Genomic DNA, 26,721 nt, shown 5'->3' on the forward strand with positions numbered 1-26,721 from the left:
AAAGCAGGTAGAAGCTTAATTCCGCACTCGTTTCCATCAGCGCAAAACTCGAGTAATGACACGGAAGATTTATACCCAGGCAACCCGGATCAGAACTTGGTCCGGAGATTATAAATGACTACACAAGGGGTAAATAAATGCTGATGCACGTATAAAGTAAATAGGAAGACGCTGTTGAGTTTTACCGCATGAATATAAAGCAGCGCTTATTAATGAGGAATGATGTGAGCGTGTAGATTATCTGCAGAAGAAGTAAGACAGAGCCAGCGCTCGCTCGTACTGTCGCTGTTGTGTGATCTCATGAGATCTCACGCTGAGCAGGGTCAACCGGAAACCCAAGATGCTGCAGGGATTGCTATTAATGACACGAGAGATGGCACCGTTGCCTTGGGCCGTGCAGCAGGACGAGGGAGGAGTGACATCATTTGGGCGAGCTATTAAACCCACGTGCTGAATCTGAGCAAGACTCTCTCTGCAAACCCATGCCATTTTTTTCCACAGCATTAGAGCTGCCACCCCTTGGTGAGGTGTTCCAGCTAAACTCCACCGGGTACTGGCCTACTTAATAATCTCTTCTGAAGCAGTTAGACCAGGTATTCTTCCCTTTATTTCCTGAACGGTGACGCGGAGTTGAAACGTGGCGAGAATAATACTTTCCACCCCCCAAGTAGCGGCTGCATCTCAATGATCTTTTTTACACCGAGTTCACTGAGATCTCTGATAAAGAGCCCTGCCATATATAATGTCATGTAAACTTCTTAAGCCTGGGTTTGGCAACTTAAGCCTTAGCTTGATGTGGACCGTGTTTGCAAAGGCTTGATTGCATTTTTTTTATTTATAAAATACAGGACTTGCTGATTTTTTGACCCCCTAATACTTGAAGTCTCCGATGAAAAAGTCACAAGAACTCCTCTTTGTGTACGAGTCGCACAGTGAGAGCGCTGCTCTTTATTAGTCACTCCTCTCCGAAATAATTCACTTTAATCCTGTTGTTTCTAACCACGTTTTTATGGGTACTTTGCCATTCCTTTCCTAGGTTCATCGACATTGGGGGCTGGAAGGGACCACACAAGATCATCAGGTCCGGCCCCCCTGCACTTGGGCAGGAAAGAGCGCTAGGGTCAGATGACTCCAGCAAGGCGGGCGTCAAGACATGTTTTGAAGATCGCCAGGATAGGTTCTCTAAATCCTGATATACATACGTATACACACAATGGATTCGTGTCATTTAAACAAAATTGGCCATTGGGGAGGCAATGGCTCTTCTACGCAGTGCTTTACCGGGGAGTCCTCCCCAGGGTAGCCGAGGGGCTGTTGAAGCACTGATGTACACAAGGCCACAGTGGAGAATTCCTCTGCTTGGGCTGCATCATGAAAGAAGGGGCATCTGATAAGCCATAGATGTCTCCCATTGAGACAAACACCCTATTTTTTGCGTCATTAGCCGATGAGGCAGGCATTCATTCTCTGCAGGGGCTCAGAAAGCGACAGATAGTTTGGCCTCCCAACTCTTCCCAGCTGGGCATTAATTCTTGAGAAGTGTCCTGCATCTAAACTGTTATTGCTTACATATGTAGTGCTTAGCTCTTAAATTAATCCTTAATTAGGGTGCAGAGTATGATGGATTGGTGAAGAAAAGTCTTGATACCAACAGCCTGATTCAGAGCTCTGTCAATGCTGCTCTATCAGAATAGTGGGGGAAGAGATCTATGCCTCTGCTCCTCCAAAAGTGTCTGCAGTAACTTTGTGGGTGAAGAGTCAATGGGATTACACAGATGCAAAACTCTCTCCCAGGCTCAGCTTTCCAGTAAGAGGCTGATGTGCAGGTTGGCCTATGTCAGTTTATTCAGACCATCTAAGTTCAAGAGCAGGATTGATTCAGCTTCTCCCATCATGTGCTCCTAGCTTTTCTGTTTTTTCCATGATCGTGGAAGACTCTGAGAGGCTCCCCATAGTAGGTGATTCACTGGGACTAGTCCAAGGTGGACGGAGGATGCCGCAGCAGGCCGAGAACCACGTCAAGCCCGTAGCTGTGTCCTCCGTCCCTTCCGGCCAGCAGACCAAACAGGCTAGCAGCAGTGCGGTGTCTTTGCCACATTGCCGTCTTACTCACCCGTCCCTTACTGCAGCACCTTGGCTGGGGTGCATTCAGGGGTAGGCCTCATACCTTGCTTCACTCTTCAGCGAGCTAACCTAAGACCCTGATTCACATTCAAGACTGAAAGGACCCTCCACTCGCTGCCTCCCATTTTAGCTTTCCCCGAGACCTGACCTGCATCCCGTGCCAGTCCTGCTGCCTGCGAAGGGTGCTCGTTGCACTGAGCGTTGCTTCCTGCTCCATTGGCCTTGCCGCTTGAGCTCTTCACGGCCTTCCTCATGCGTTTGGAAGATGCAGCATGTTCCTGCCCTGGCATCCAGCTGGCATCATGGCCAAGAGTCAGCGGGAGACGGGGGAGACTATTACCCCCTTTTTAGTCAACGTGTGTTCCAGGGACTGCTTGGGAGCAACGGTACCTCTGCAAGCGCAACTGCTGCCTGTGACAGGCGTTTCCGCAGCAGGCCTGATGAGAAGGAGGAAAGCTCCTGGTACTCTCCATCTCCTCCTCCCTGCACATGACAGTCACCATCTGGCTCATACACTTGTGCATCCATCAAGGAGCTCTGCAAGGACCTCTAGCCAAATCTGGATGACTTGCTCAATGCAGCATTAAAGCTGGCTCTTCCGCAGAATCAGCCAGCAACGGGGACTAACCTGGGACTGTTTTTCGCATGTGATGGACATTCGTTGTCATTCACTCAGCATGTGGAGATTCATCTGTTTGCGACTGGCTGCTGCTACAACTCAAACGCAGGGGCAGCGTAAATGAGATGCACAACAATATGGCAAAATGTGGAGCTTGAACAGAAATCCTTTGCTAACGCTAACCCTCCCGGAAAACGTAAGCAAAAGGATTTTATATTGTGCTTAGAAGAGAAAAATATGGCTTGTAAATGGTTCTCAGGAGGGAACATTTCAGAACTTCACAAAATACAGGTGTACCTGTTGTGTGCCCGTAAAGCATTCGTTGCAGACATGCACCCAAGGTAAATGCTGGGGAAGATGGAGATGTGTTTCCCGAGTGAGGAAATGCAGGGTTTTCTTGCGCATGTGCAAAGTGTGTGCCTATTTGCACCCAATTAAGCGTCAGTTGAAAATCTTGCTCTTCAGGTTGCTTTAAGAGTCGTGTTTATATAAAAGATGCTTATAACTTTATGAAGGTTTCAGGGATTTTAAAGTATTTAAATACTAGACTGTACTGGTAACAGATGTTCAATGATATATTTAATTTTTTGTTTTACTGAAAATACAATAGATCATTTGATATTTTCTGTAAAATATAACTTTGAAAGGATGCCGAGGCATACAGTACTTCCGGAAAATTTATTCCAGCCTCTCAGCTACTACATTAAAATGGGCACTTCTGAAATTAGTGTAAGAATGTTCTCAGAGCCTAATAGGATTTCTTGTTTGCCAAAAAATAGTGCTTTCAGAAGCACAATCTTTTGTGTAATCTCTCTCTCACAACAAGACAGATGGCATCATTAATTGCCTCTATATCTAATTAAGTTTAAAAAACTGTGCTTAAATAATGCTAAAGTTGTGGTGCAAGCTGACAAACACAGGAAATATTAAAGGTACAATCAATAGGAAGAAAGGGAAGGAGAACGAGGCAAGAAAGACAGGGATAATAAGAGCTACAGGCAGCACTGATTCGTTGTGTTGCCTGGTTTATGGCAGGGTATGTGTCACGGCACTATTATAATCGGAGACGTGCTTGTGTATGTGGGTGAAATATCTTGGCTCCCATGAAGTCAATGGTAAAACCCCCCCATAGACTGGAAGTTTTATGGGGGGAACCATCCACAGTTGACTCATGTCTCTTCCGCAAATATATTTTTTGGGTCAGATATTTCCAGTGGGTCTCCCGTTCAGGGTTAATTTTCATCATCAGATATCTCAGTTTCAATGTAATTGTAACACCAGTGGTCTCTAATATGACCTCTTTTGCCAACAGATGCCTCCAACAGGGCTTAAAATAGGCCTCCTTTATTTAGGCCTTTTCTCCCCCCGCCTCAACACACACAGGCTGGGATTTTCAAAGGAGCCCAAGGAAGGCAGACTTGAACAGACTGGGGCACAACTCCCGCAGGCTCCTTTGAAAAGCCCAGCCATAATGCACAGCTTGCTTGATTAACTACACATATTAATAAATGCACTGGCACTTGCTACAAGTCTTAATCTGAGCCCCCTTGGGAGACAACAAACTTGCTTGGATAATTAAATGTTTGTACACTTAAGAGTTAATTGCAAAGCAGCCTGCTGACAGGGAGACACGCCAGCAGTTTGGGAGGTAACCAGGCACAGGCTCCGAGATTTTTAGTTTAATTGGGATCCAGTGTTACTATATGGATGGATACATACCCCAATTCTGAAAGCATGTATTTGTAAGCAATAGGCACTAGAGTACTACAAGGGCTCACAGTTACAGGAAGGATTAGAAAACCTTGTATACTAGCCACATCATTACTTTCCAACCTCTATACCTGCCCCTTGCTGGCATGTTGTGAAATTCCAAAATCCTTACATCTCAAAACACCTTTCAAACGAATAACCCGATTTCCTCTCTTTTAAAGAATAAAACGCTCAGACTATTCTGAATTTGGTTTTTAGGGTGTCTGTGTAATGGAAGAATTTATTAGATCACATTAGGATAGAGAGCGCCAACATTATACGCGGAACAAAAGCCAGAGGACGAGATCAGCAGCACAAGAGGAGATCAATAGTTTGTCACATGATGCTGTCAAGGCTGATCAGCCTCATCCTGACCAGAAGGAAAAGAAAAGAAATATGGAACAAGACTTAGCATGGAAGCATTGCTTGTAAGTGAAGGTTGGGAGTAAAATTAGCTGGGATGTTTGCACTGTTAGCCCTTGCAGAAGAGCTACGAAATTACCGAAGTTTAAAAAAAGAGAAGGACCGCTCTCAGCACACATTGCAAATCATTCCTTTGCTATTTGCTGGTTCAGACCCACTGCAAAAATGTGCGAAAAGGAGGGTAGCTCACCTGTACCAGGTGGGGTGCGAGTTTGCTGCCTCGGGACATCCGAGCTCCTGTGGCTTCCCCAGTGCTGCCATACACCGGTGACTGCTCTGAGGGTTGAGAAGAGCCTGTAGCCCCAACTGTCTGTGCTCGTTCATCCACTGTAGGCAGCACTGTGTTCTGGACCCTGCGCTTTCCCTGCTTGATTTATTATATCACTTTTTGCCTTGTCAGATGTCTTTGATGTAGCTGACTGAAGTTTTGCTGACAGACTTGCAGACTACGGCAGGGGTAGCTAAGGTCAATTGAGTGGTTCCAATTTTACCTTGTAACGAGTTCCCATTACTCATCCAGACCAAGGGCTCTGTCGGGCAGAGTTCTGCCTGGCGATCTCTCATCTGCCCCATTTGCCCAGTTCTGCCTCCTGTTGGTGGACCAGTGCTCCAAAAAGATACTCTGGCTTCCCAATATATTTGCTTCTAGCTCCCACTCAGAAAGCTGCCTTTGGAAATCCAAGTCTATAACCCTCTGACTTCCTGGAAGAGCCACCTCTCTCTGCACCCATCATTGCAACAGCTGAGATCAGCTGATACTCTGGCACCAGCCTTCAGGTACTCAGGTCTTGAGGGTGTGTGATTATATTTAAGATCCTGTTCTGAAGCTCACTCCGACAACTGGTCAGAGCACAAGTGTGCCGACTTTCAGGATGTGGTGCAAAGTTCAAGATATTGGCTTTGGGCAGTTGGGAAGGGGTAAGCACCTTTGCCAGGGCCTTATCTCCAGCCAGAGAATCTACCTCTTGCTGCAGAAATGTGCAGCAGAATCCAAGCTTCTTAAACGTTAGGTTTGCAGCTTTTCAGTTTGCAAGGAAGGGATTCAAGACATGCATGGAATAAAGAGAGGCAGCGTGACCTTCCCAAGTCGACAGACAAAGTGAGGCAGCACTTACACAGTGGGTTTGCGGAACTGGTTAGGAGATCTCACACTTCAATGGGGCATGTTTCTTCCTTACTTGCACAAACAAGTTCTGTGGTCATCAGTTATGCTCACAGATTGCAAAATTAGCACAGCCTTGTGAGGGAAGCTTTATTAACACCTTATTCTCTCCAACTCCCCTAGGCTATCCTGAACAAACTACGCACAACCTATTAGCCACATAAGATCTTACAAGGTAAGTGAAGTGCTACACTAAAACTGCAGAAGCGATGCAATGTCTCAGGCCAAGGGCCATGAGAAGTGGAGGCTGGTCTCATGCCACCCTGCATCCTCTCAGCGCAGAAGAGCAAGGCTCCACGCATGGACCCAACAGGTGCTGGTAACACGAGTTCTCCAGTCTTGGGTACAAGCAAAACTGTAGACTGCACACGTGGACAAGCACTTCAAGAAAAGCCTAGTGATCTGACTTGAGATGTCTGCATTTATCTGTTGATCACTTCAGCAGAAATATCTAGATGATGGGCACACTCTTCAAGCCAAGATCGCTAATCTTTTAATACTAAAAAATTAAGCCAGTGGACTAAAGAAGGAATGGGCTTGGAAACTGGTACATTAACATGGTGCTTCAGACCCACTGTCCCAACACTTCTGGGCAGAGACCTGGTGGAGGGTTAGATCAGTAATGGACAGAGTCCACATCACAAAGCCCATTAGAACTGGATCCAGTGCAGGGACTTGCACTGAACTGGAAGGGTGACTGAAAGAGGTGCCAGGTGGCAAGGCCCTGCCTGCACGGGCCCGATCTGTGGATTTCAATACCTGGTCTGTCTGTCTGGTATCTTCCATAAATAATACATTACACAGCAGCTTCTCTCCCCAGGACTCAAAACACTTTACAGATATTAAAGCAGTAACACACACAAGAAGTCTCTGCAGGTCGACCAGTCCCACTTTACTGGTAGAAATGAAAGTGCAGAGAAGCCGAGTGATTTGGCCCCAGGTCACGTGGCCTTTCTGTGACAGAGCTGAAAATAGGGACCAAGTCTCCTCACCTGCAGCTCTGGCCACGAAACCATCATTTATTATGATCAGAATACACTTGGTTTTCTGGAACTGGTTTCAGATATTAGTTTCCTCCCATGCAAGGATGCCTCACATGCATTGCTTAGGTATGAATACACATGTGAGTCATTACTTGATGAAAAAGCTTCCTGCCATAATTAGTTAGGACAGACCCTCATCTTTACATTGTCACTAAAGGAACTGTATATTTTACCTACCTCCACATACCTGGTTCACCGCTTAAAACCAGGATTTCCCAGAAGGGCAACACTCATTAGCTTTTCTGCGTCATCTGGGAGAGCCTGGTGGGAACATCACACATTCCTCGATCGTTCTCGTACACAAAGGGGTCATTTATTTCTGCCCGACTCACCTGTTGCTCCATTGTTTGTGGATGGATGAAAGTTACAAAGTCAATCGAGAAGTACCCAAGCACCTCTCTAGATCTGCAAGCCTCTCCAATTTTTAAGCACAGTGAATTAAGAACTGCTGGATCAACAGAGCACTGTGGGACAGTGGTGCCAGATGACTGCAAGGGACCATCAGCGTGGATCTGGTCTCCAGATGAAACCATTCGTATCTCTCCCATTGGCTCTATCAGCATATCCACAGTAAGGTTGGTGACGTTTTCGGAGGGTGGAAAGGCTTCTATCACGCCACCTAGAGAGAAATGCATTTGCTGTCAAACTAATCACAGAATTCATAAACCAGTATTTTCAGAGTCTCACAGAATTCAACCACCCGGCACCTATTGTGTTCAAACATCACTGCAAATAGTGCTTGAATAAATAAATTTAATAGGAACTGCAGTGGTAGCTCCCACTGCATCACTTAGGAGATGAAGGGAATATCTTCTAAAGAACAACAAGAAGCAAACTATTTACTAGCAATGCATACCCAGGATTATTCAGCGTTTTGGGGCTGTCTTACAGTCACATATTATATTGCATTTGATCCAGCTAGAATAGTAATTTTCAATCCATTCCCAACTGCAACATCTGGTATTATTTTTCTGAAATACTTTCAGGTGGAGATACCGATATACCCTTGACTCTACAGTACCAAAATCTGTGAAGTTTATCAGATCTAACAAAACTGTGGGGCGCCTTCCACCAGACATGTTGGAGTGTTGTTGTAGCCATGATGGTCCAGGAAATATGCAACAAGTAAGGTTGTTTTTGGTGCTCTCTCTTATTGGACTAACTGTATAGTTGGGAGAGATGTTAGATAAGCTTTTGAGCACAAAAAGTTTCCTTCTTCAGGTCATGCCTGACATAAGTGGTTTAGGCATCTAACGCTATATGCAACTTTCTTTCAGATCTGGTGGGCTATTCATCCTGACCAATAACAAACAGGGCTGAACTGCACTTTAAAATTTTGAGTGCCACAGATCCACATAATAAAAGAGATCAGCAGGAAGGTTATTAAGTGCACCATAAGCTCCAATACAGCAATACAAGAGTAAAAGAGTTGGGTCTTCTGTGCTCAGTTTGGTACAGGAGAGGTACTCTCAAATATTACAAACACTTGGGTAGGACAAACGAATGATACTGCCTATATTTTATTTTTACATGAACAAAATGAGGAAATTAAAGGAAAGAAATATTTAAGCAGGTCCAAGATTAACAAGAACCTGGCATACAATATGGTATAATTACTCCTTATAACACTTAACAGCAACTTTGCAGTCTTATTTACCTTGACTAAGAAATGTTTGGAGGAATTTTTCCCATGTAGGGAATCGTTTCTCATTGACTGGCTGTGCGTGCTGTGCTAAAAGGCCCGGCAGCTCCTGGGAGATCTTCACCAAAGCTGGCTCCTGCAGAAACAAATTAAATAGAACCACAAGCAATTTTACTACAGAAATGAAAACTGCTTGTGGGGTGATTAAAAACCAGGCCTCCAACAGGCAAAAAAAAAAATGTGGTTACTGTTTACCCACAGTCAGGAAGCCTTTTTTTAATTTTTCCCCTTACTACTCCTTCCTCCTATCCAAAACTCTTTTCTCTCAAAGGCTGATTTTTTTCCTCACTGCAATATCTCTTCTCCTACTGCACTTCTCAGTGATTTGATCTGGCGACTCCAAGCAACCAGCGCTTGGCTATCACTTAGCGATCGATACCAAGAGTCAATGACTCCTACGATTATGCTTGAAAATGGAATCGGTTCAAATGGCTGCGTTCTCCAGGCATAATCTCCCTAACTCTCCTTACTTTGAGTGTCCTAGAGACTCTGAACAAAACGCTTTGTTTAGTAACAATGAATTTGGATGAATTTAGGGGACCCCTTAACATTTAGCATGACTCCACTCAGAGAGAAGGGGAGAGAGAGATACTCCTACAGCCTTCCGCGGCTCGTGAGAAAAATAACTTGATCTATTTTTGGTTGACTTTGATTCGCCATATGATGGGATGTAAAAAACAGTTTCGCTCCCCAGTTCCAGTAACTTTACAGCATTATCACAAAGCCCATTAAACATAGCCTGGCAGAAGCTAACGTCATTGTCTTTGCTGTTCAGGAGAGTCCCAGAGGTGAGCGAGCATGTAAAGTGCATGGACCCTGACTCTGAAGCCCCAGGCCCCTCTCTCTTGCTGCTTTACAAGCATTCTCTCACTTCCCCTGGGTCTCTTTTCTTCTGCTTTATGTCCTCTCGAAATTGGAAGTATCCCATGCTCCAGAAGCAGCCCAACTGTCTGCTGATCTTGGCAATGCTCGGAGCCCACATCTTGTTCTGGGCTCTAAAGGTGCACAGGAAAACCTTGCGACGACTGATGAATGTGAAAGCGCTCCTACCAGGCACGACCAAGCAATGAATTCTGGAGGGGGGCGGAGGGGAAGCCACCTGTTCTTCCCGTAACACACAGTATAAGAGAAACCGTTTTAAACCTGATATTTATTATTATAAATTGTGATTTTTCTATCATTAGATGAAAGCTGGCCAAGTGGTTAGGGTGCCAGTTTGGGCTCTTGGGGAGACCTAGGTTTGTAGCTCTACCCAGGCTCCCCGTGTGATTTCAGTTTCTTCTGCGAACTGGAGAGAACAGCATGTCCCGACTGTACCGGGTGTCAGGAGGATGAATACAGATACAGACATTAAAAGGAAAAGGGGAAAGCACTCATCGCTGGTCCTAGAAGCCACCGTGACACCTTTAAAGTGCCTTTTAGCCAATATATAAATAAATTTAGCAGCAAAATGGCAAGTCCGTAGCAAGAAACATCCAAGATGGTACGCCTGAAATAGCAAGATGCCATGAACCTTTCCCTGAATTACTCATCCAGATCCCACCTCTCCAAAAGCCTGAGCACACACACATGGGATTTGCAGTGGAAAGGTTACAATTTTGTCCTATTTTGGACCACTGTGTAAGTGTGGAGGACACAGGTTTCAAAGCCAATGGGCCCTAAACAGATAGTGCTCTGCTGACAGCTTCTTAAAATGAGGTACTTGCAAACTCCCAGGTTTACTGCTTGTCATAAGTGATGCCCTCTCAAGCAGGCAAGTCTCAAGCAAGATTCAGTCAAAAGTACCACCCAGGAAAGTCAACAACAGCCAGCGTAGGTCCTACAGCACTAATACAATATGCTCGCAACAAGAGACCATGCTCAATCAATAGACTACAGCATTTTGTAACAGCCTCAGATTCCACATGGATTCAAGGTCCAGAGATCACCACAGGGGAAGCAAACCTAGAGGTGACCAAAACACAGAGAATATCAGTAAGACCAGAACCAGAGGCACATGGGAAATCACAAGGAGCTGGGTACAGTTCAGAGGAAGGATGGCAGAATCTGTCCCAGGATGACACTGATGGACATCTGTGAGCTGGGGCTGTGCGAAGCTTCAGGTGCTGATTCGATTCGGAGGAGATTCGGCCCATTCGGCGGCCGAATCTCTGAATCCGAATCAAATCAGGAGACCCATTAAAAGGCTGGAATTGATTTGAAGCTCTCCGAATTGATTCAGAAAAGATTCGGAGAGCTTTGGAGATTTGGGCAGTCCCCGCTCACTGCCGCAGGATGCTGGACCCAAGGGGGGCTGGAGAAGGGGGAGGGGACCATGGGGGGACCCCTGCCAGGCCCCATCCCCTCCCTGCTCCCCCAGCCTCTCTGAGCGCCCCCCAACCCCTGCCCGCTTCCCCAGCACCCCCCATGGCTGTCCTGCCTGGCCCCAGCTCCTGACCCTTAAAAAAAAAAAAAAAGCCCCCACTCACCAGCTGCTGCAGCAGCCTCGGGGCTTCTGGGGCTCGTGGCAGAGCACCCCCACACAGTGTGGGGCAGTGGGGATTGCCCCCTGCTGGGCAAAAGCTGGTGAGTTGGGGCTTTTCTTTTCTTTTTTAAGCCGGGAGCTGGGGCAGGCAGGGCAGGCATGGGGCAGGCTGGGAGAGCGGGTTGGGGATGGGGCCAATGCCTAGTTTCAGCCGAATCAACTGCATCCAAATCTCTGAATCAGATTCAGCCGAATCAATTCGGGACAGTGATTCGAATCACCGAATCAAATCACTGTCCCCCGAAACGGCTGAATCCGAATCCAAAGTCAGTACTAGCCACTTTGCACAGGCTTACTGTGAGCCATGTCTTTCCAGGGATGGTGTTGCTCATGCAAGACTCGGACCCCCCATCCTCCATCAACGTGAACCCAAACTAGGGGCTGTTCAGACAGAATAAGATGCTAAATGAGACCACATTCACCAGACTGTCAGGTCACTCCCCCAGTATCAAGCTGGGTTAATTCCCCTGACTTAAGTAATTGCTCCAAATGTATGACTAAATGAGAGGAGCATGACTCTTCCACGAGTCTGCAGTGACATTTCCCAAGTTAAATCATCCTTTTTCTTTCCATAAAGTGAAAGGAAATCAAACCTGTCTCTTTAATGCTTAAAAATCTATCACACAAACTGGAATTCTTCCTAGTGCTACTGGAGGGTGAAAAAGAGCAATGATAATTCAGCAGCTGGTTCACAGAGCCTCCTATTCCAGAACCTGAGGTCAGGGTTGAGAGCAGTGGTCAAACACTTAGTTACAGCCTGTATAAAACCAAAGTCATTGAAGCCAAAATTGTACCAGGGAATGCAAGTTTTAGACAGCTCTGCCCGCTAATACATCAGAACAGGGAGCAGAGACCAATTAGGTTCAATGGGGCCTGTGTTTTGCTTTTAAATATAGCTAACCCAAGAGATTATGAGAGCCAATGGTTTCCTGTACAATTAATATAAACACAGTTTTGCAGGTAGAAATTTTCTTAGCAGTGATTAATGCCATCGAGAGGTTAATCTACAAATCAGTATGCTCTTTTTATTGTGTTAGCAATACTTCCATCATACTGAGCCTGACCATTTAAATCTAATGAGTTTCAGTATTATGCAATTTAAAAGCAAATACAAAAGCAGATCTGCGGGATAGGAATATATGTAGTGGAATTTAGAATACATTGGGACCACATCCACATAAATACCAATCTAAATCACGAGCGTGCAATACTTGGACTTGGATTCAATTTCTCCAATGCAACAATGTGGAACATGAAGACACCTGCCCCAAAGCTTATGACCTGTTTCCCCTTTCCAGGGGTCAGTTTTTCCTTGCAAACAGAAGGATCACTGGGCTCTTCTTTCCAACACTGGGTGTGTCTACACATGCGCTTTAATGTGCATTAGCCTATTTTAACACGCATTAAAGCATCACAAAAAAAAAGCGCGTTTTTGTTAATGCGCATTAACAAATGCTAAAGCGCTCTTTTCTAGCACCTCACACTGGAGGTACTAAGCTTAATGTGCAGTAATGAACGTGTAGACGCACTGCACCCGCTGTGTCCTTAGTAAGAATGCATTGAGTGACTTTCTGCAATCAGGCTGACGCTCGGTCCTCACTTGATACAGCTGATCTAACTGTTGCCCAACATACACCTTCCTCCCTGTTCATGAAGCAGCTGGTAAGAAGCCTGTAAAGGACCAATTTTGGCAAGACTTGATCATCACCAATAATATTCTGGAGTCCTACTTGATGAGATTTACACCATGATATAGCACGAAGTGGTGCCAATGGCTGACCTGCTCTTAGCCGATACTGGTCGAACACCCTGTTTCATACTGCACCTTTGGCAGAATTTGATGCTAATGTTCATTTCCCTAAAGACTCGTGCCAGGGACCAAAGGAAGTATCTCTGAGCCACCCAAAGCCTGCTAGCTCTCAAATCCTGCTCCTTACATGCAAACACTGAAGCAGGCTGTGAAATGTTATGTGCTACAGCTGAGTATCTATTTCTATCAAACCTAGGAATACCATCCTTCACATATCACAACCGAGAAAAATCACCTTGAAAGGAGAAGGGGGGAGAGGAGTCTTTAAAACAACCAAGCAATCCAGGAAAGTTTTTTTGTGGTTTTTTTTTTAAATCATTGTTTTAATTCTCTCTCAGCTAGGAACAAACTCGATTTACCAGCGTCCTTACAAGGCTCAGCTCCTCACAGACAGTTAGGTGCCCGACTCTCAGTGATGTCTATGGGGGTTATGCTCCTAAGCACTAGTCCTTAGTGGAAGTTCCTCATTGCAAGCCTCGCAGAGGCAACAATCCCAATTACATGACATTTTAGTAGGGAAGAGGAGAATACACTTCACAAACATTTCAACCCAAGCCTAAACCCAGTGTCACTGAAGCCTTTAAAGGGATCCTCGGTCTTTCTGGCAGCAAAATTTACCCAGGTTCTCTGTGATGCTCACAGTGCCTCAGATGGACTCAGATCTGTACGGTGCTATCAAGAAGGAGTACATGTACATTTTGGGGCACTTCACATTTAATGTTGCCTGTTTAAAAAAAATGTTGCAATGCTTTACAAATGCAGTCAAAGCCTGTTTGCCCAGTCTTTACAATAAAACAGTCCTTACCTTCACCGAGTGAAATTTTGCACCGCTGTGTTACAGCAATAGCAACAAGAGATGATGCTAGGACTGGAAACGGGGTGTCTGGCTGGAACAGATCGGAGATCCAGTTGAGGGAACAAAGAGAAGCCTGCTGTGAGAAGAGAACGGAGAGAAAAGAAATAAAGAGAAAGAGGAAATAAGCCTAAAAAGAGATCAAGAGAAGAGGCTGCGGGACAGAAAGAGGCTGCAAAGCAGAGTGCATGCAAAAAACCTAGGGCTTTTAGCTGGAATCAGAGTGAAAGGAAACTATTTGGGCTTTGGAAGCAAACAGAGTGAAAAAGGAGCCCTAGAGAAGTAAAGCTGAACGGGCCAGAGAAGAACACTATCAGGCAGGTCCTTGGCTTGCTTAAATTGTCAGAGCTCCACTGCAGTGAATTTACACCTCTTTAATGGAGCTATGACAATTTATACCACCTGAGGATCTGCCCCGCTGTACTGTAGCCAACAGAGCTACTTCAATTTACACAGCTGTCTGATGGATCTTATGCCTACCCCTATTTGCTCTCATCTTCTTAGGAGCCTTGGCAAACGTGGAATTGTTTGGCGAGTCAATGCTTATGCCCTGACTGCCGTCTAACTTATTTGAAGGACTTTCTAGTTTGCAATGGACACAGAGCTGCATCTTGTTTTAAGCCCTGCAGGCATGCACTCCCCCTATCCATACCCCCCTAACAAATAACCTTTGGAAAGGCTGCCAAAAAAATATATGGGTGGAAATGTTTTGCAAGTGATGCATTGCCTACCATACCTACTTAAAGTTTAAAACCTGGTTTAAGACCAAACATTTAATGGTTTACTGCAAATTTCAAAATTAAAACGTGCCAATTTTGTCTTCCACGAGCTGGAAAAATATGTTCCGATAGAAGGTAGTGTCATGTAAAACAGCCGTCATTACCAAGTAACACAAATGTTTTTTGTATGTAAAATTGCTTTGTAAAATATTTGCTCCATCTGCTGAAAGTAGCAAAGACAATTTTCCCTGATAGCTAATGGCCCATTTCAGCTGTATGGCATGCGATTCACCGTGGCTGCAACTTGCATTAAGTAGAATGGCAAAAACAGTGCACAGAATTCGCTACTTATGTAGTATTATCTACTCACTGCTTCCTGAGAGCCCCGTCCCTCATTACTGCGGCCTTCGCTTTGGATCAGCACACAGGGCTAGGGTTGCTTTGACTCAAGAGGCTTTTTGTCAAACTGAGGCACATATGCTATGCTTCAATCCAAGAGCACAAAACAGCCACTTTCCTTGACTACACGAACAAGGAGGTTAGTTCTCTTTCAACTTTCCAGCACTTAAACTGCTGTTCCTTTTTTCACACCACATGGGGCCATGGTTTTCTCTTCTGGCTCATGCTGTCACTCTGCACGCCAAGGATTTCAATATATAAAGATCAAGCACTTCTTTTAATTCTAAATTCAGCTACACGCGCACACGCGCACAAAAAGAGAACATTGTCCGACTCCAACCCCCCCGCCCCCCCCAATTGCCTCGGCTTCATTGTGTACTTTGCTCCTTACAATGCCTCTATTTAAAAGCGCATGTTTACATTGTGCCCTGAACCACTTCAACATCTGCTAACAGACCAATAAAAAATAAATAAACCGGGATTGTTTAGAAAGAGAGATCACTCCTATTTCCTCTGAATGCTTTAAAACCAGGAGCAGCAGCAAGCCACGGAGCCTTGTTTTCATAGATTTCACCTTGGAAAACAATATTAGTGGGGAAATTAAACATAGAAAAAAAAATACTCCAGCCTGTGCTACCAAAAGAGGAATTTGAAAGCAAGGTGATGGTATCAAAGTAATCACGCAGACTTAGATTTAGCACAAGTGTAATTTAATTGTGACAATGACAATCGGATACAGTAGCTTGTTTTTTAACCACAGCAACCTAAGCGGCGACTTTTTTTGCGCACAAAGAAAAACACGTGCTTTTTCAAGAAAAGGGCTTATTTCCCCCAAAAGATCCACCTCTACACGGTGGCGGACACAATGCTCTATGCTCTTCTTTTCCCAAACAAAGGTCTCTTTTAAAAGAAACAGAGATTAATAGAAAGCTGAACTGGCCTAATGGGAAGTGTCAGCAGAATCGTGGCCTTGAGAAGAATAACATCTGTGTGGGGTTTTTTCCCTGTTCCTACAAAATACGTGCTCAATTCACACCTCCTCGAGTAAACTCAATTTTCCAAGGTTTTTCTTTTTTTAAGATGTTTAATTCAGCGTCTTGGCTCGCTGTCTTGTGCCGTCCCTTTTGTTCGTGTCCCTAGGGAAACGAGTCTCGTGAACTCCAAAAGGGCGACTGAAAAAACCCCACCCCAAAACAAAAACCATTGTGTGGGCAATCGTTGTACGTTCTTCTATAAATCCCAACAACTCCCAGATCAACTGCACAGCTGTATTGCGGAGAGGCCTTCCGTGCAGTCTGACACGCGCTACGCCGCGTTTTACAAGCGACAAACAGTTAAACTTCCTTCCCTCTTAGCTTTGCGCGTGTGCGACTTTTTAGATTTTAGCAAAATAAACATTTTTAAAATAATCCAAACCGGCATTTTATTGCGTGTGATAACATTAACGGATTTTCAGATTCCTTTATTGCTCTTGCTTTTATCCTCTTCTTCCACACTCTTATTGCTAAAAACTGGCAGTTAAATTCAATTGATTCAAAATATTCTGGATCCATATGGCCTAAAACCCTGGAGCTGGAGTTCTGATATTGCCTCACTGCTGTTTTGTAGTATTTGCCTCTACTCCAGTCCCCAGATGGTGGAAGTAACATTTAAACCTCCTTTTCTCTGCCTTGTACAATAGACCTTGGCACCATTTCAACTGTTTACTCCGGTAATTAACAGCACTGATACCACAACAATTACAACTCCTACAATCTTAACACAATAATGCTATGAATTAGTGAGAGCTAATGGCTGGAAGGTATAGTGGTTCCAGACTGCGAGAGCTGTGCATTTTTAGAATAAAATAAAAGGTACAAACAGCACGCTTGAGGTAGACAATGATTACCTAGTAATTAGTTTACACAAAGCTTCCTATTTAATGGCAAAACGCTGTAATTAACGCGTGACAGAAAATCAAAGGGTACTTTGTAAGCATATGAAAAATTAACACTGCAGGCCTATAGCTTTATGTACTGATTAGAAGCATATTAAATCAATAGGACTCGCAAACCAACAGCTTGCATATCTGATTATTGTGGGTCCTACAAATGGATAGTGCAGTTTTAATTGAACCGAGGGATACCATTCTCATGCTTTGTTGCTTTACTTGGGATTCAAGAATCACCTGAAACATAACCCTGGCTGCTACACAAATATCACGACTGCCCGAATGAGAGCGCTGCAGAAGGCTCTCAGATAAAATACGGAAGCAAGCTACTCGGGATAGTCTATTGATGGGGCGCCGGCTGCACCGCGAAACAAGGCGGCGTGGCACTGTTTGCAGCTCAGAGGAATCTGTTCTTTAGTCGTGGGAATTTTACCATCCTACCGCGCACCTTGTTATACTAGGGGAAAATGGAAAAGCCTATCGCACTTATCAGAAATTCACACATGGATTTTCTATGTAACTGTCTGTGTTTCTGGCTCTCTTCCTGCTAGAAAAATGATCATGCCAAAAATTGCATGGGAATGCAATAAAATCAGCAGGAAAAAATGCTCTCAGCAAACTCTTAGGTGCATATGCTACCAAGCACAACGCAGTTGCCTTTGTTTTCCACTGGAACCTCAGCAGTCTCCGTACCATTTTTGGAACCAAACTATTTTGGATGCTGCTAACGAATATGATTAACAGCCACTGTGATAAAAGTAGAATGGGTTTCAAGGAAGCTGAGAGTCAAGGTTCAACAGCTTTACTGTGTGCAAGGGAGAACAACAGAGCATAGCTATAAACCACGGTGTGCTGACGATAACATGGTAATGAAGTCAAGGTTTTGACAGTAGCATGGTTATATTTTGAATGGCTCTATAGATACCTGCTGCTTGCTTTTCACTCTTTACTATGAGCAAGAAGGCCATAATGGAAACTGTACAAGTTAACTACTTATAGCGGGGGGGGGCCTAACCTGCAGCACAGGTGCCATCCGAGGCAAGGGCAGCCATTGTCTCTGGCACGCGGCAGAGCAGGGAGAGGCCGGGAAGCAGAATGGCAGATAAGGCAGGGAGCTGAAAGCAGAGGCAAATCAGGCAGAAAGCACAGGGTGGGAAGCAGAAAACAGAGCAGTAGATCCAGGAGGCAGTGAGGGTGGGAGTGGCCCTAGAGGAGGGTGTGAGGCTATTTCGTGGCACTGACTTATGGCATATCATATAACCCTAGTGTAAAAAGTTCAAAATCCCCTTATCACTATTCTTGATTTTCAGACTCTCTCTCAATTTATCTAATGACATTTTAGGGGGATTTTGAAACATGATCAATAATGTTAAAATTTAAGGCAACAGTAAGCATTTGGTTCTGGCATCAGAGACTCTGTTTTTTTTCTGATAGTGATCAATCCTAAGTCCTACGACCCGTGTTAAAACACTGCTCTAATTTGACACTGTTTGAAAGTTAGATTTTCTGTGCTTTACTGCCATTTCCAAAGGCTTGGAGCCCCAACTGCTGATTTTAGCCAGGTGCCCAGCCCCCAGAGGCCCACCTAAAGAACGAAGCAGTGACAATGTTACAGTGATCTGGTCAAAACCAGGCATCCAGGTTGCAGCTGTATTGGTCTAGAGGAAAAATCATTCAGGACTTGTGGTAGAGGTGATATCTTCTCTTAGACCAACTAGATTTTTGCAAAAAAAAAATTCTTTAATTGCAAGCTTTCGGCTGCAAACACCCTTCATCAGGCATCGGAGAAAAGACTGCAAAAAGTTCTCCTGGGTAGAAATGAAAGTTTCATATATATATATATATATATATATATATATATATATATATATATATATATATATAGTTCTATATAAAGTTCATATATAGAAAGGAGTTTGCGTCTAAAAGCTTGCAATTAAAGACATTTTTTTTTGCAAAAATCTAGTCTGGTCAAAACCAATGATTCAGAAACTGCAGAACTTAACACGATGCGCTGGCCGTGCTGGATAAAACAGCTTACTTTAACCAACGGATGGGCAAAGCAGCTTTGGTACGGCAATGTGCCCATATTCATAACTGCCTTACCAAGAGAACATCCCTTTTTTTCTACTGCCACCATATCCACTATGTATTTTTTTCCTGCTCCATCCTTTTTGTGTTTGCAGCTCTTTCTTTCCCCCCTCTCTCTGACCACAAGCTGACGTCCCTCATTTTTATAGCTTCCTATAACCTTTAGCCCTTTCAGCTTGCTTCATGCCTGTGGTCACTGTGATGGATGAGAAGTTTCAGTGTGGTAATTGAAGAATGCCAGTATGTTAGCTAGCTATTAAGATAGACCGTATAACTTGCATAGGACTGGTGGAAAGTTTATTAGACACTCTATTGCTTCAGTTCAGCGGGGGCTTTTGGAGGAACAAGCAAGCAGGCATCTCTGGCAGCGCTCGGGGAGGGAAAAGAACTGCAGGCACTGAAGATGAGGAGGTCCGGATAAAATTAATCATGACAGATCCTGTAGGACTGCATCCCAGGGCCCAGATTCCTTGCCTAGAGAGAGCTGATGGCTTAAGCCCCCAGCCCTGTGGAGGTGGAATAAGGGAAACCAGGAGTGATCAGCCATGCTATGGCAATCATTAGATATTTTGAGTGCGCTTGTCATCCCACAACCCCGAGAGAGGCATTTTTTGGGAGACTGCTCCTTGGTCTATGCGGATCTTGAATGGACAGCCTCTGAACACCCTTCTTCCCACCTCGCCTTGGAGCTATGAGGCTGTCTCACTGCTCTGTCCATACGGCAGCCAGAGACTCAACCCGATGAACTAACGCTGCGATCTGTTTAGACAAGGAGAGGGAGAGCCGATCAGATCAGATAAGCGCATATCTAGAGAAAGCCGCCTTTTTTCTTTGGCAGGTGAGGTTCTTTGGGTAGATGTAATACCTTTTATTAGACCAGCTAAATAGTTGGGGAACTGTTTTTTGCAGGCTTTTGGGCACAGACGCCCTTCGTCAGCCATTGGGAGATTCTGCTGTTGTTCTTTCTTCTCTCTCAGCTTTGTAACAGGCCAAATCTACAGCGCTGCAGTTTCTGCTGTGGTTGTCTTGAAAAGCCTAGTGGACTGCCAACTTCCAAGACAGTCAGCATGCTCTCTCAGGTTACAGGTCCCAGGTGCTGCCTGGTTCAGCAGGAGAAACTCTGTTGGCTCCTGCTTTGGGTAATGACAGTGGCATTCACCTTCGCTGGGCCATGACATCCCTGCCAGCTGGGAACGGAGGGAAACGCTAACATTTCCCCGTGCTATGAACTGCTCTAAGTGCTCCTTCCTGGTGCCAACTCCGGTCCTTGTCGCTCAAACACCTGTCTCTTCCTTCTGCGGCAGGAAGCCCATGCTGGAGGTGCCTTCTTCACCAGCTTCCACCGTGGAAAAAAAAAGCATTAGGAGGAATACGAATAACTGGTTTTGCTTGTTATGGATGCTGCGCATCGCATCGAACACTTGCAAACGTGTGAAGCCAGTCATAAAATGTAGACCCCCAGTCAGCAATCTGACAAAGAACTAATTTTAGAGTGTTCAGGGAATAGCAATACTGATGCTAGTCACCGGGTTACACCGGACATGGCTGGTTTGGGATGTGTTCATTTCCTGGGGATTTAAAACCTACTTTAAATTTAAAACAGGTGTCAGCTTAGCTATGGGGTTACTAGGGTGCCTCTGTAACAGCAGGAGCAGCACAGGAAGTGAATTTCAAATCAGGGGAAAATGTTAGGACTTAAAGAGCAACCGTGTTTTCTTTGCAAGCACTGAAAGGCTCACTTCCCCGCTGATCAAAAAAGTAACTAAGACAGAAGATGCCGACTCAAGGATGGTGATTTTTTTTTTAAACCCCTTTACAGGAAAGGAAACTCCTTCTGGTATGGAAGCTGCCTAGCAATCCCATGCTTTTGCTGGTTATTACTTGGGACCGGGAAATAATTTTCCCCCCATGAATATTAGGTCTTTTACCAGAAGCACTAGGACATTCACCACAGCTAGGACTGGAGGCTTTCGACTGGGGTACCCCAATGTGCCTGCCACTACTGGAAACCCAGAGGGTCTTGCTTTTCTGTTCAGGTTCATACCAAATCACCATATTCGGTGTCAGGAAGAAACTCTTCCCCTATGTCAGACTGGCACTGACTTCAGAGCTTTTGCTCTTCTCTGTAGTGAGAGTCATGGTGGTTTTCCTAGGATCTTCTGAGCGTATGCTAAGTAAATACTCCCCTCATCACTGCACTAGCAGGGCATTGGCAGTGCCCTGGTCTCCCCTGCTTTTACTTCTGGCATGGTACAAGATGTTCTCGGTGCGACTTCAGAGTCTAAAGTGGTGATCTGGGAATTCCCTGGATAAATAGATGACTCCCTGCAAATGCAGGGGACTGGACTCTGTGACCCAGAAGGCCCTTCCCGATGACAGGTTCAATAATATATATGAGCAAGAGTCTCAAAACTATCTGAGAGCATTCGGATGCCTACACCAACGAAGGAGGTGCAATGTGGCTCAAGCGTGCCACAGTGAAGCCAGCCATGCCCGCTCCCCACATACCATATATATCCCAACGCAGACGAAATGCTGCTTCTGCAGTGCAGGGCTGCGTGCATGCCAATAAGCTTGCTCCTTTGGAAGAGCTTCTTGGAGAACGCCCAGCGTTGTACAGAGGCAGCTTCATCACAGCTATAGCACGTGGACCAGTAGCGGTGTATTCCCATGCAATGTTCCTTGCCCTGGGCCTTTGCTGGAGCTGGAGGGATACTTCTCCTAGTGCAGAGGCCTGGGTTGTGAGGTTTCAAGCAGGGCCTCATAACAAAGAGGAACTGGCAGAGACACGCCACGCAGGCCACGCGCTTTGTTCTGATGAGGACACCAAGTGACCCCTCTGATAATGCAGACCCTCCCTTCCTTCAATTGATGATCTTGTCATGGGTTTTCATTTTTTGGTTCCCAGCATTATGCTTGAAATGGAGTCCCAAATCCCCCTCAGTTTTCGATGGAACAGATCCTCACACAGTTCAAACTCACATAAACTGCATTATTTTTAATCTGTTGCCTACTACATACCAATGAGAAAAGTCTGGGTATCGTGTCATAAACTGCTATGCAAATGATGCTATTTGTAAGTATTAACATAATTTAGTGCTTACAGTCATATTCTCGTTTCTAATAATTCCACCAGAATGGAGAGTCTTTTTTTCTGTACTCTTAGCCTGCAGGATAGTCTTTCATCAAGAAGCTGAATTTTTTAATAACCTGCCAGCATATGTTTTGTATGTGGCAGCCTATGCCGATGACACAATGTCTTCATTATCAAAAGAAACAGGTCTCCATACTGTAATAGGACATTAAAACATGCCTGTGCTCATAAACTAATGCTGTGATGTTTAAATGTGTATCATTACAATGGGATTGGGTAACAAAGGACAATTTTAATCCTCAGCTTTTCAATAGAGACTGCAATTCATTACATATAAAAAAGGTCTCTGCTCTTACAAAAAACAGGGCGTAGCTCAGAAGGCAGAAACACGTGACAGTGATCCTGTGGACGATGCTCAGCCTGTTTAGGTCTTTCACCGAACTGTGCTGAGATTCTGGCCTGGGTGTATACCTGGCAGGCTTGTAAGGCATTTTATCAAAATATATGCCATAATATATGCCATAATATATATATATATATATATATATATATATATATATATATATTAACCTTTGGTAAACATTTATAGTTCATTTTAGGGGCTTTTAAAGGGTGTTTCTTGGCTACGTGCAAACTCTGCTTAAATGCAATGAAAAGGGACAAACCCGTTACAACTCCCTGTTCCCAAGCCACCTGGAACAGAGGTGAGGCAAAGCAAAAGGGGAGCATCCCCTTCACTGAATGGCATACAGCCCCAAAGGAATTTATACCAGGAGAGGACTGGATGTAGTAGAACTGAGATGCTCGTACCCCGGCCCACCAGAGGTACGTCTTATGTCAGGAGTATTCTCCAGTGGCCACCTTTTAGGTCTGCTTTATACTTCTCATGCTTTTGCAGAGCAAGTGAGTCTCAGCAGAGTGGGGATTTAGCCCTTAATGTCTGTGGAAAGCTTCAGATTATGAAGCACAATTTACAATAACAATACACCATCCAATAACGTGCTGAAAAAACTTTCCAGCTATCTGCAATTGAATTAAAAAAAGGCCATTATTGATGTAAACTAGGATGCAGGGCCAAATTCTTTCCTGATGAAACTCTGCCGACTTTAATGGACATGCATTAAGAATGCATTTGCCAACCTGCACTTAACTATCCAACCCTTCTTGAAATTAAACACACAAACAGCAACAGTTATTTAAATAAAAATACTCCAATTCAAACTGATGAACCTAGTTCAAGGATTTCAGTTCAGCTATTTGTAAAGAATACATCTCTATGCAGACCAGCAGGCACGGAGGGGAGTACTGCATGGCTGTAACAATCACATCACTTTGTGTGTGGACACACGTACATTGGGAGCTGTTTCAAAAGGGCAGCGGATGTTATGTTCTCATTGTTACTTGAGGACAATCTGAGAACAAAACAAAGATAGCAAAACCACTCCAACTTTAATACTGCTTCATCCAGGGTTAAAGCTGAAGCAGTTTTGCCACCCAGCAGTTTTGCCAAGGAGGATGTTGCCATACAAGTGGCGGAAAAATGGGATGGTTGAAGTCTAGGTAAAGCAGTCCAGCCAAGCTGTCTGAAGAAAGAGGGCTGGGACAGTGGGATGACCCCCAACAGGAGAGCTGAAACTAGAGGGGACTCATGAGTATACCTATCCAGCACCAGCTACAGCCACGCTGAGACACCCAAGCTAGTTCTGAGCAATCTAGCTTGGGTTCCCGAAGCAGTATGAGCACACTGCTCCATCTTGACCGGTACAGGCCACTTCTCAGCCAGGGGAAGGAGGCTTGATGGAAAGCTGTGTGAAAGTGGCTGTAGCACTCGAGTACCTCTGGTAGCCAAGCGTGCTGGCTCAGTGCTAGCTCAGCTCCCTCTGCAGGGCACTGCATCATGCCATGGAGACATGCACGTGGCTTGGATTGAGGAAAAGAACAGAAAGGCAGGTTTTTGTGTCAAAGGGATCCAGCTGGTCACAAGATCAGTTGAGGAATTAAAAACCTGGCTTAACGGGAAGAGGAGACAGAGAAAGAGGTAACTTGTGATGTGCAGGAAAGCCTGGGGCAGGAGGCTGCACTCCTGGATTCCTCCGAGGATTTTGCCCTAAGCTCAAAGGCCATGAGAGAAGGGTGCAGAAAACGAGGCAGAGGAAAGCTTGCAGGCACGTGTGGTTTGTCTACAGCTGTGTATTTCCTGGAGCTGGATAAAGTGAAGAGCGATTGATTTTTGGAACCCTGCTAACGCCTGGTTATCTCTTTGCTTGAGCTCTCGCATGTCCCTGGAGAGACAAACTGTAAACCCCGAGTGCCCACAAGGGTCCAGCTGCGAATGGCTCTGATCGAACAACTGGGGTGTTGGGGAGGAGCACTGCGCCACAAGCGAAACATGGCCCAGTAAGGAAGAGAGCGCTTGTGCATGCAGGAGTGTGCACGGAGGGCCCAGGAAGGCTTAAGAGCACACGAGTCGTGAATGTTGGAACCCAAACATAGGAGCCTAGTGACTGTCCAGCTAGAGAAGCTTTACAAGGGGTGTGTGACACTCAGGCAATAAGGAGGCCGGCTCTTCACTTATGGGGACTTGGGAAACCTTATTTATAAATGACGTACATAAATAGCACTGTTTGGCTTAACCCTCTGCACTGCTGGGTCACTGTGCCTCAGCTCCTCCTCTGTAAAATGGACTCAGGACTGACCTCCTTGGGAAAGCGTTCTGAAATCCATGGATGGAAAGAGCCAGGTATTTTGAGATGCACACTACACCCTTTCCTCTACACGACACCCACATCATTGTAGTTAGGTATACATTCATTTCTACTGTCCATGCATTTCACTTGCTTTTTCCTTTAAATCAAAGTCAGAAAGCATCTGAATTTACCATGTTCAATTTTACAATGCCATCTCCCTCCAACATAAGCTTCAGCACGGGCACTCCAGGTGAAGAGTTTGCTGTGCGACAAAGCAGTTCTCTAAGCAGCCACCGCAAGCCAGAGACCGAGTTCTGGACGTGGGCCTGTGCACAGGAGCTGGGGGCTGACAGATGGAGCAAATCCTGCCTTAGCCCCTGCCTGCAGGACTCCGCTGGGCGCTACTGTGAACACAACTTTCCCCCGGGAGCAAAAATCCCAGGGCCGCCCTGCAGCGTGCTGCCCTTTGTGCCCTGCCTACAGATGCAGCGAACCTTAATGCAAACCTGCCGTCAACGATCAGATTCCCGACGTCTCAATAACTTACGTGCGCCCATTTCTTGGTCCACACCTCTGCAGCATATCTACGACGCTCCTTCTGGACCCAGGGGTAGCATTTCAGGTGGGAGGTAACATCACAATAGGCGGTACCATTTCCGCCAAGTTCACTGTCCACTTTAAACAGCCAGCGCCGTATTTCCATGTTATCGATGACCAGCTGACTCAGAACGTCAAGCATCTACGGATCAAGCAGTGGCACAAAGATAAAAATGAAAGGCTTCCAGAATCACTGTGCTAAAACGCACACTCTGACATCTTCAACTTTAATTTATCCGTTCATTTTATAATCATAGTTTCTAGAGAGCTGGGCTGTTATTTGCAAGCTTGGGTACTTACTCAGCCCTCGCCCAGACTCTTTGCTGAGGGATCTATGTCCCTGATCCTGCACGTGGTACCACAGAGAGACTCTGGCTCCCACGCGGAGCCACACTAAGGGCGATGTGGCACGTTGGTGCAGAGGGTTGCTCAGTGCCACGTGGGCACCTTCGGCTTGGGATGTTGAGCACACCTCAGCACATGGCTCAGGAAGGTGGACGGTGCCAGAGCGAGAGTATTTTTGACATCTTAAAAACAACCTTGCTACAATCGGTTTTTAATACCAGTCAAAACAGACAACACTCTCCTTGTATCGCAGGGTTATGAATTTATGAAGGAATTACCAGACAGGCTTTATAAAAGCACTGCTGATTATTTATCTATATTCATACCCAGATTTACATGGCTTTATTTTTAAACTACCCTTTAGTGAGGTGGAATGGAATATAATTAGCCGTTTAGAAACTGTAAATGCCATTGGACCCTGTAACAGCGTTATATAGATCTTCTGCAGCATTGACTAGGAGGTTTTTTCACGTGGTAATTTTTTTGGTCTCCTTGTTATATATATATATTTTTTGGTCTTCGACCACAAATAGAATTATTATCTGTTTGCTCCAAATCCTATTATTTGTTGCTTTTGAGAACCTATAAATGGGTTTCTGTTGATGACTCCCCTACAGTAATGAAAAGGATCAATAATATTGTAAAGACTGTACCAATGGAAAGAATTATGTGCTATCTTTAAGTGAAAATTGAACTGTGCTTTAACATAGTGTCACCTTTCTTTGATTATTTAACCTAAGATGTCAATATTTCATAGAAGCAAACAGAAAAAGGAGAACTTGGGAAAAATTGCAACATAGATCACAAGTATGGGCTAGAGGTATGAGATTTTTATAAATGAATTATTTAA

At 44.9% G+C, this 26,721-nt stretch overlaps 1 protein-coding gene across 6 annotated transcripts in view; it reads right to left on the minus strand.

The window, feature by feature from the left end:
• Positions 1-26,721, minus strand: part of IQCH (IQ motif containing H) — a 108,610-nt gene that overhangs the window by 33,409 nt on the left and 48,480 nt on the right. For all 6 annotated transcript variants that reach the window (XR_002087018.2, XM_019477493.2, XM_019477491.2 and 3 more), the window contains 3 exons: positions 25,477-25,668; positions 8,778-8,898; positions 7,453-7,739 (listed from right to left, as the gene is read on the minus strand). Coding sequence is in view for 5 of the 6 variants with exons in the window: in XM_019477493.2 (XP_019333038.2) it covers positions 7,453-7,739; positions 8,778-8,898; positions 25,477-25,668 (600 nt within the window). In the remaining variant the exon portion in view is untranslated. The remainder of the gene's footprint in view (positions 1-7,452; positions 7,740-8,777; positions 8,899-25,476; positions 25,669-26,721) is intronic.

The sequence above is a fragment of the Alligator mississippiensis genome, chromosome 11 (genome assembly GCF_030867095.1).
Source record: "Alligator mississippiensis isolate rAllMis1 chromosome 11, rAllMis1, whole genome shotgun sequence".
Lineage (NCBI taxonomy): Eukaryota > Metazoa > Chordata > Crocodylia > Alligatoridae > Alligator > Alligator mississippiensis.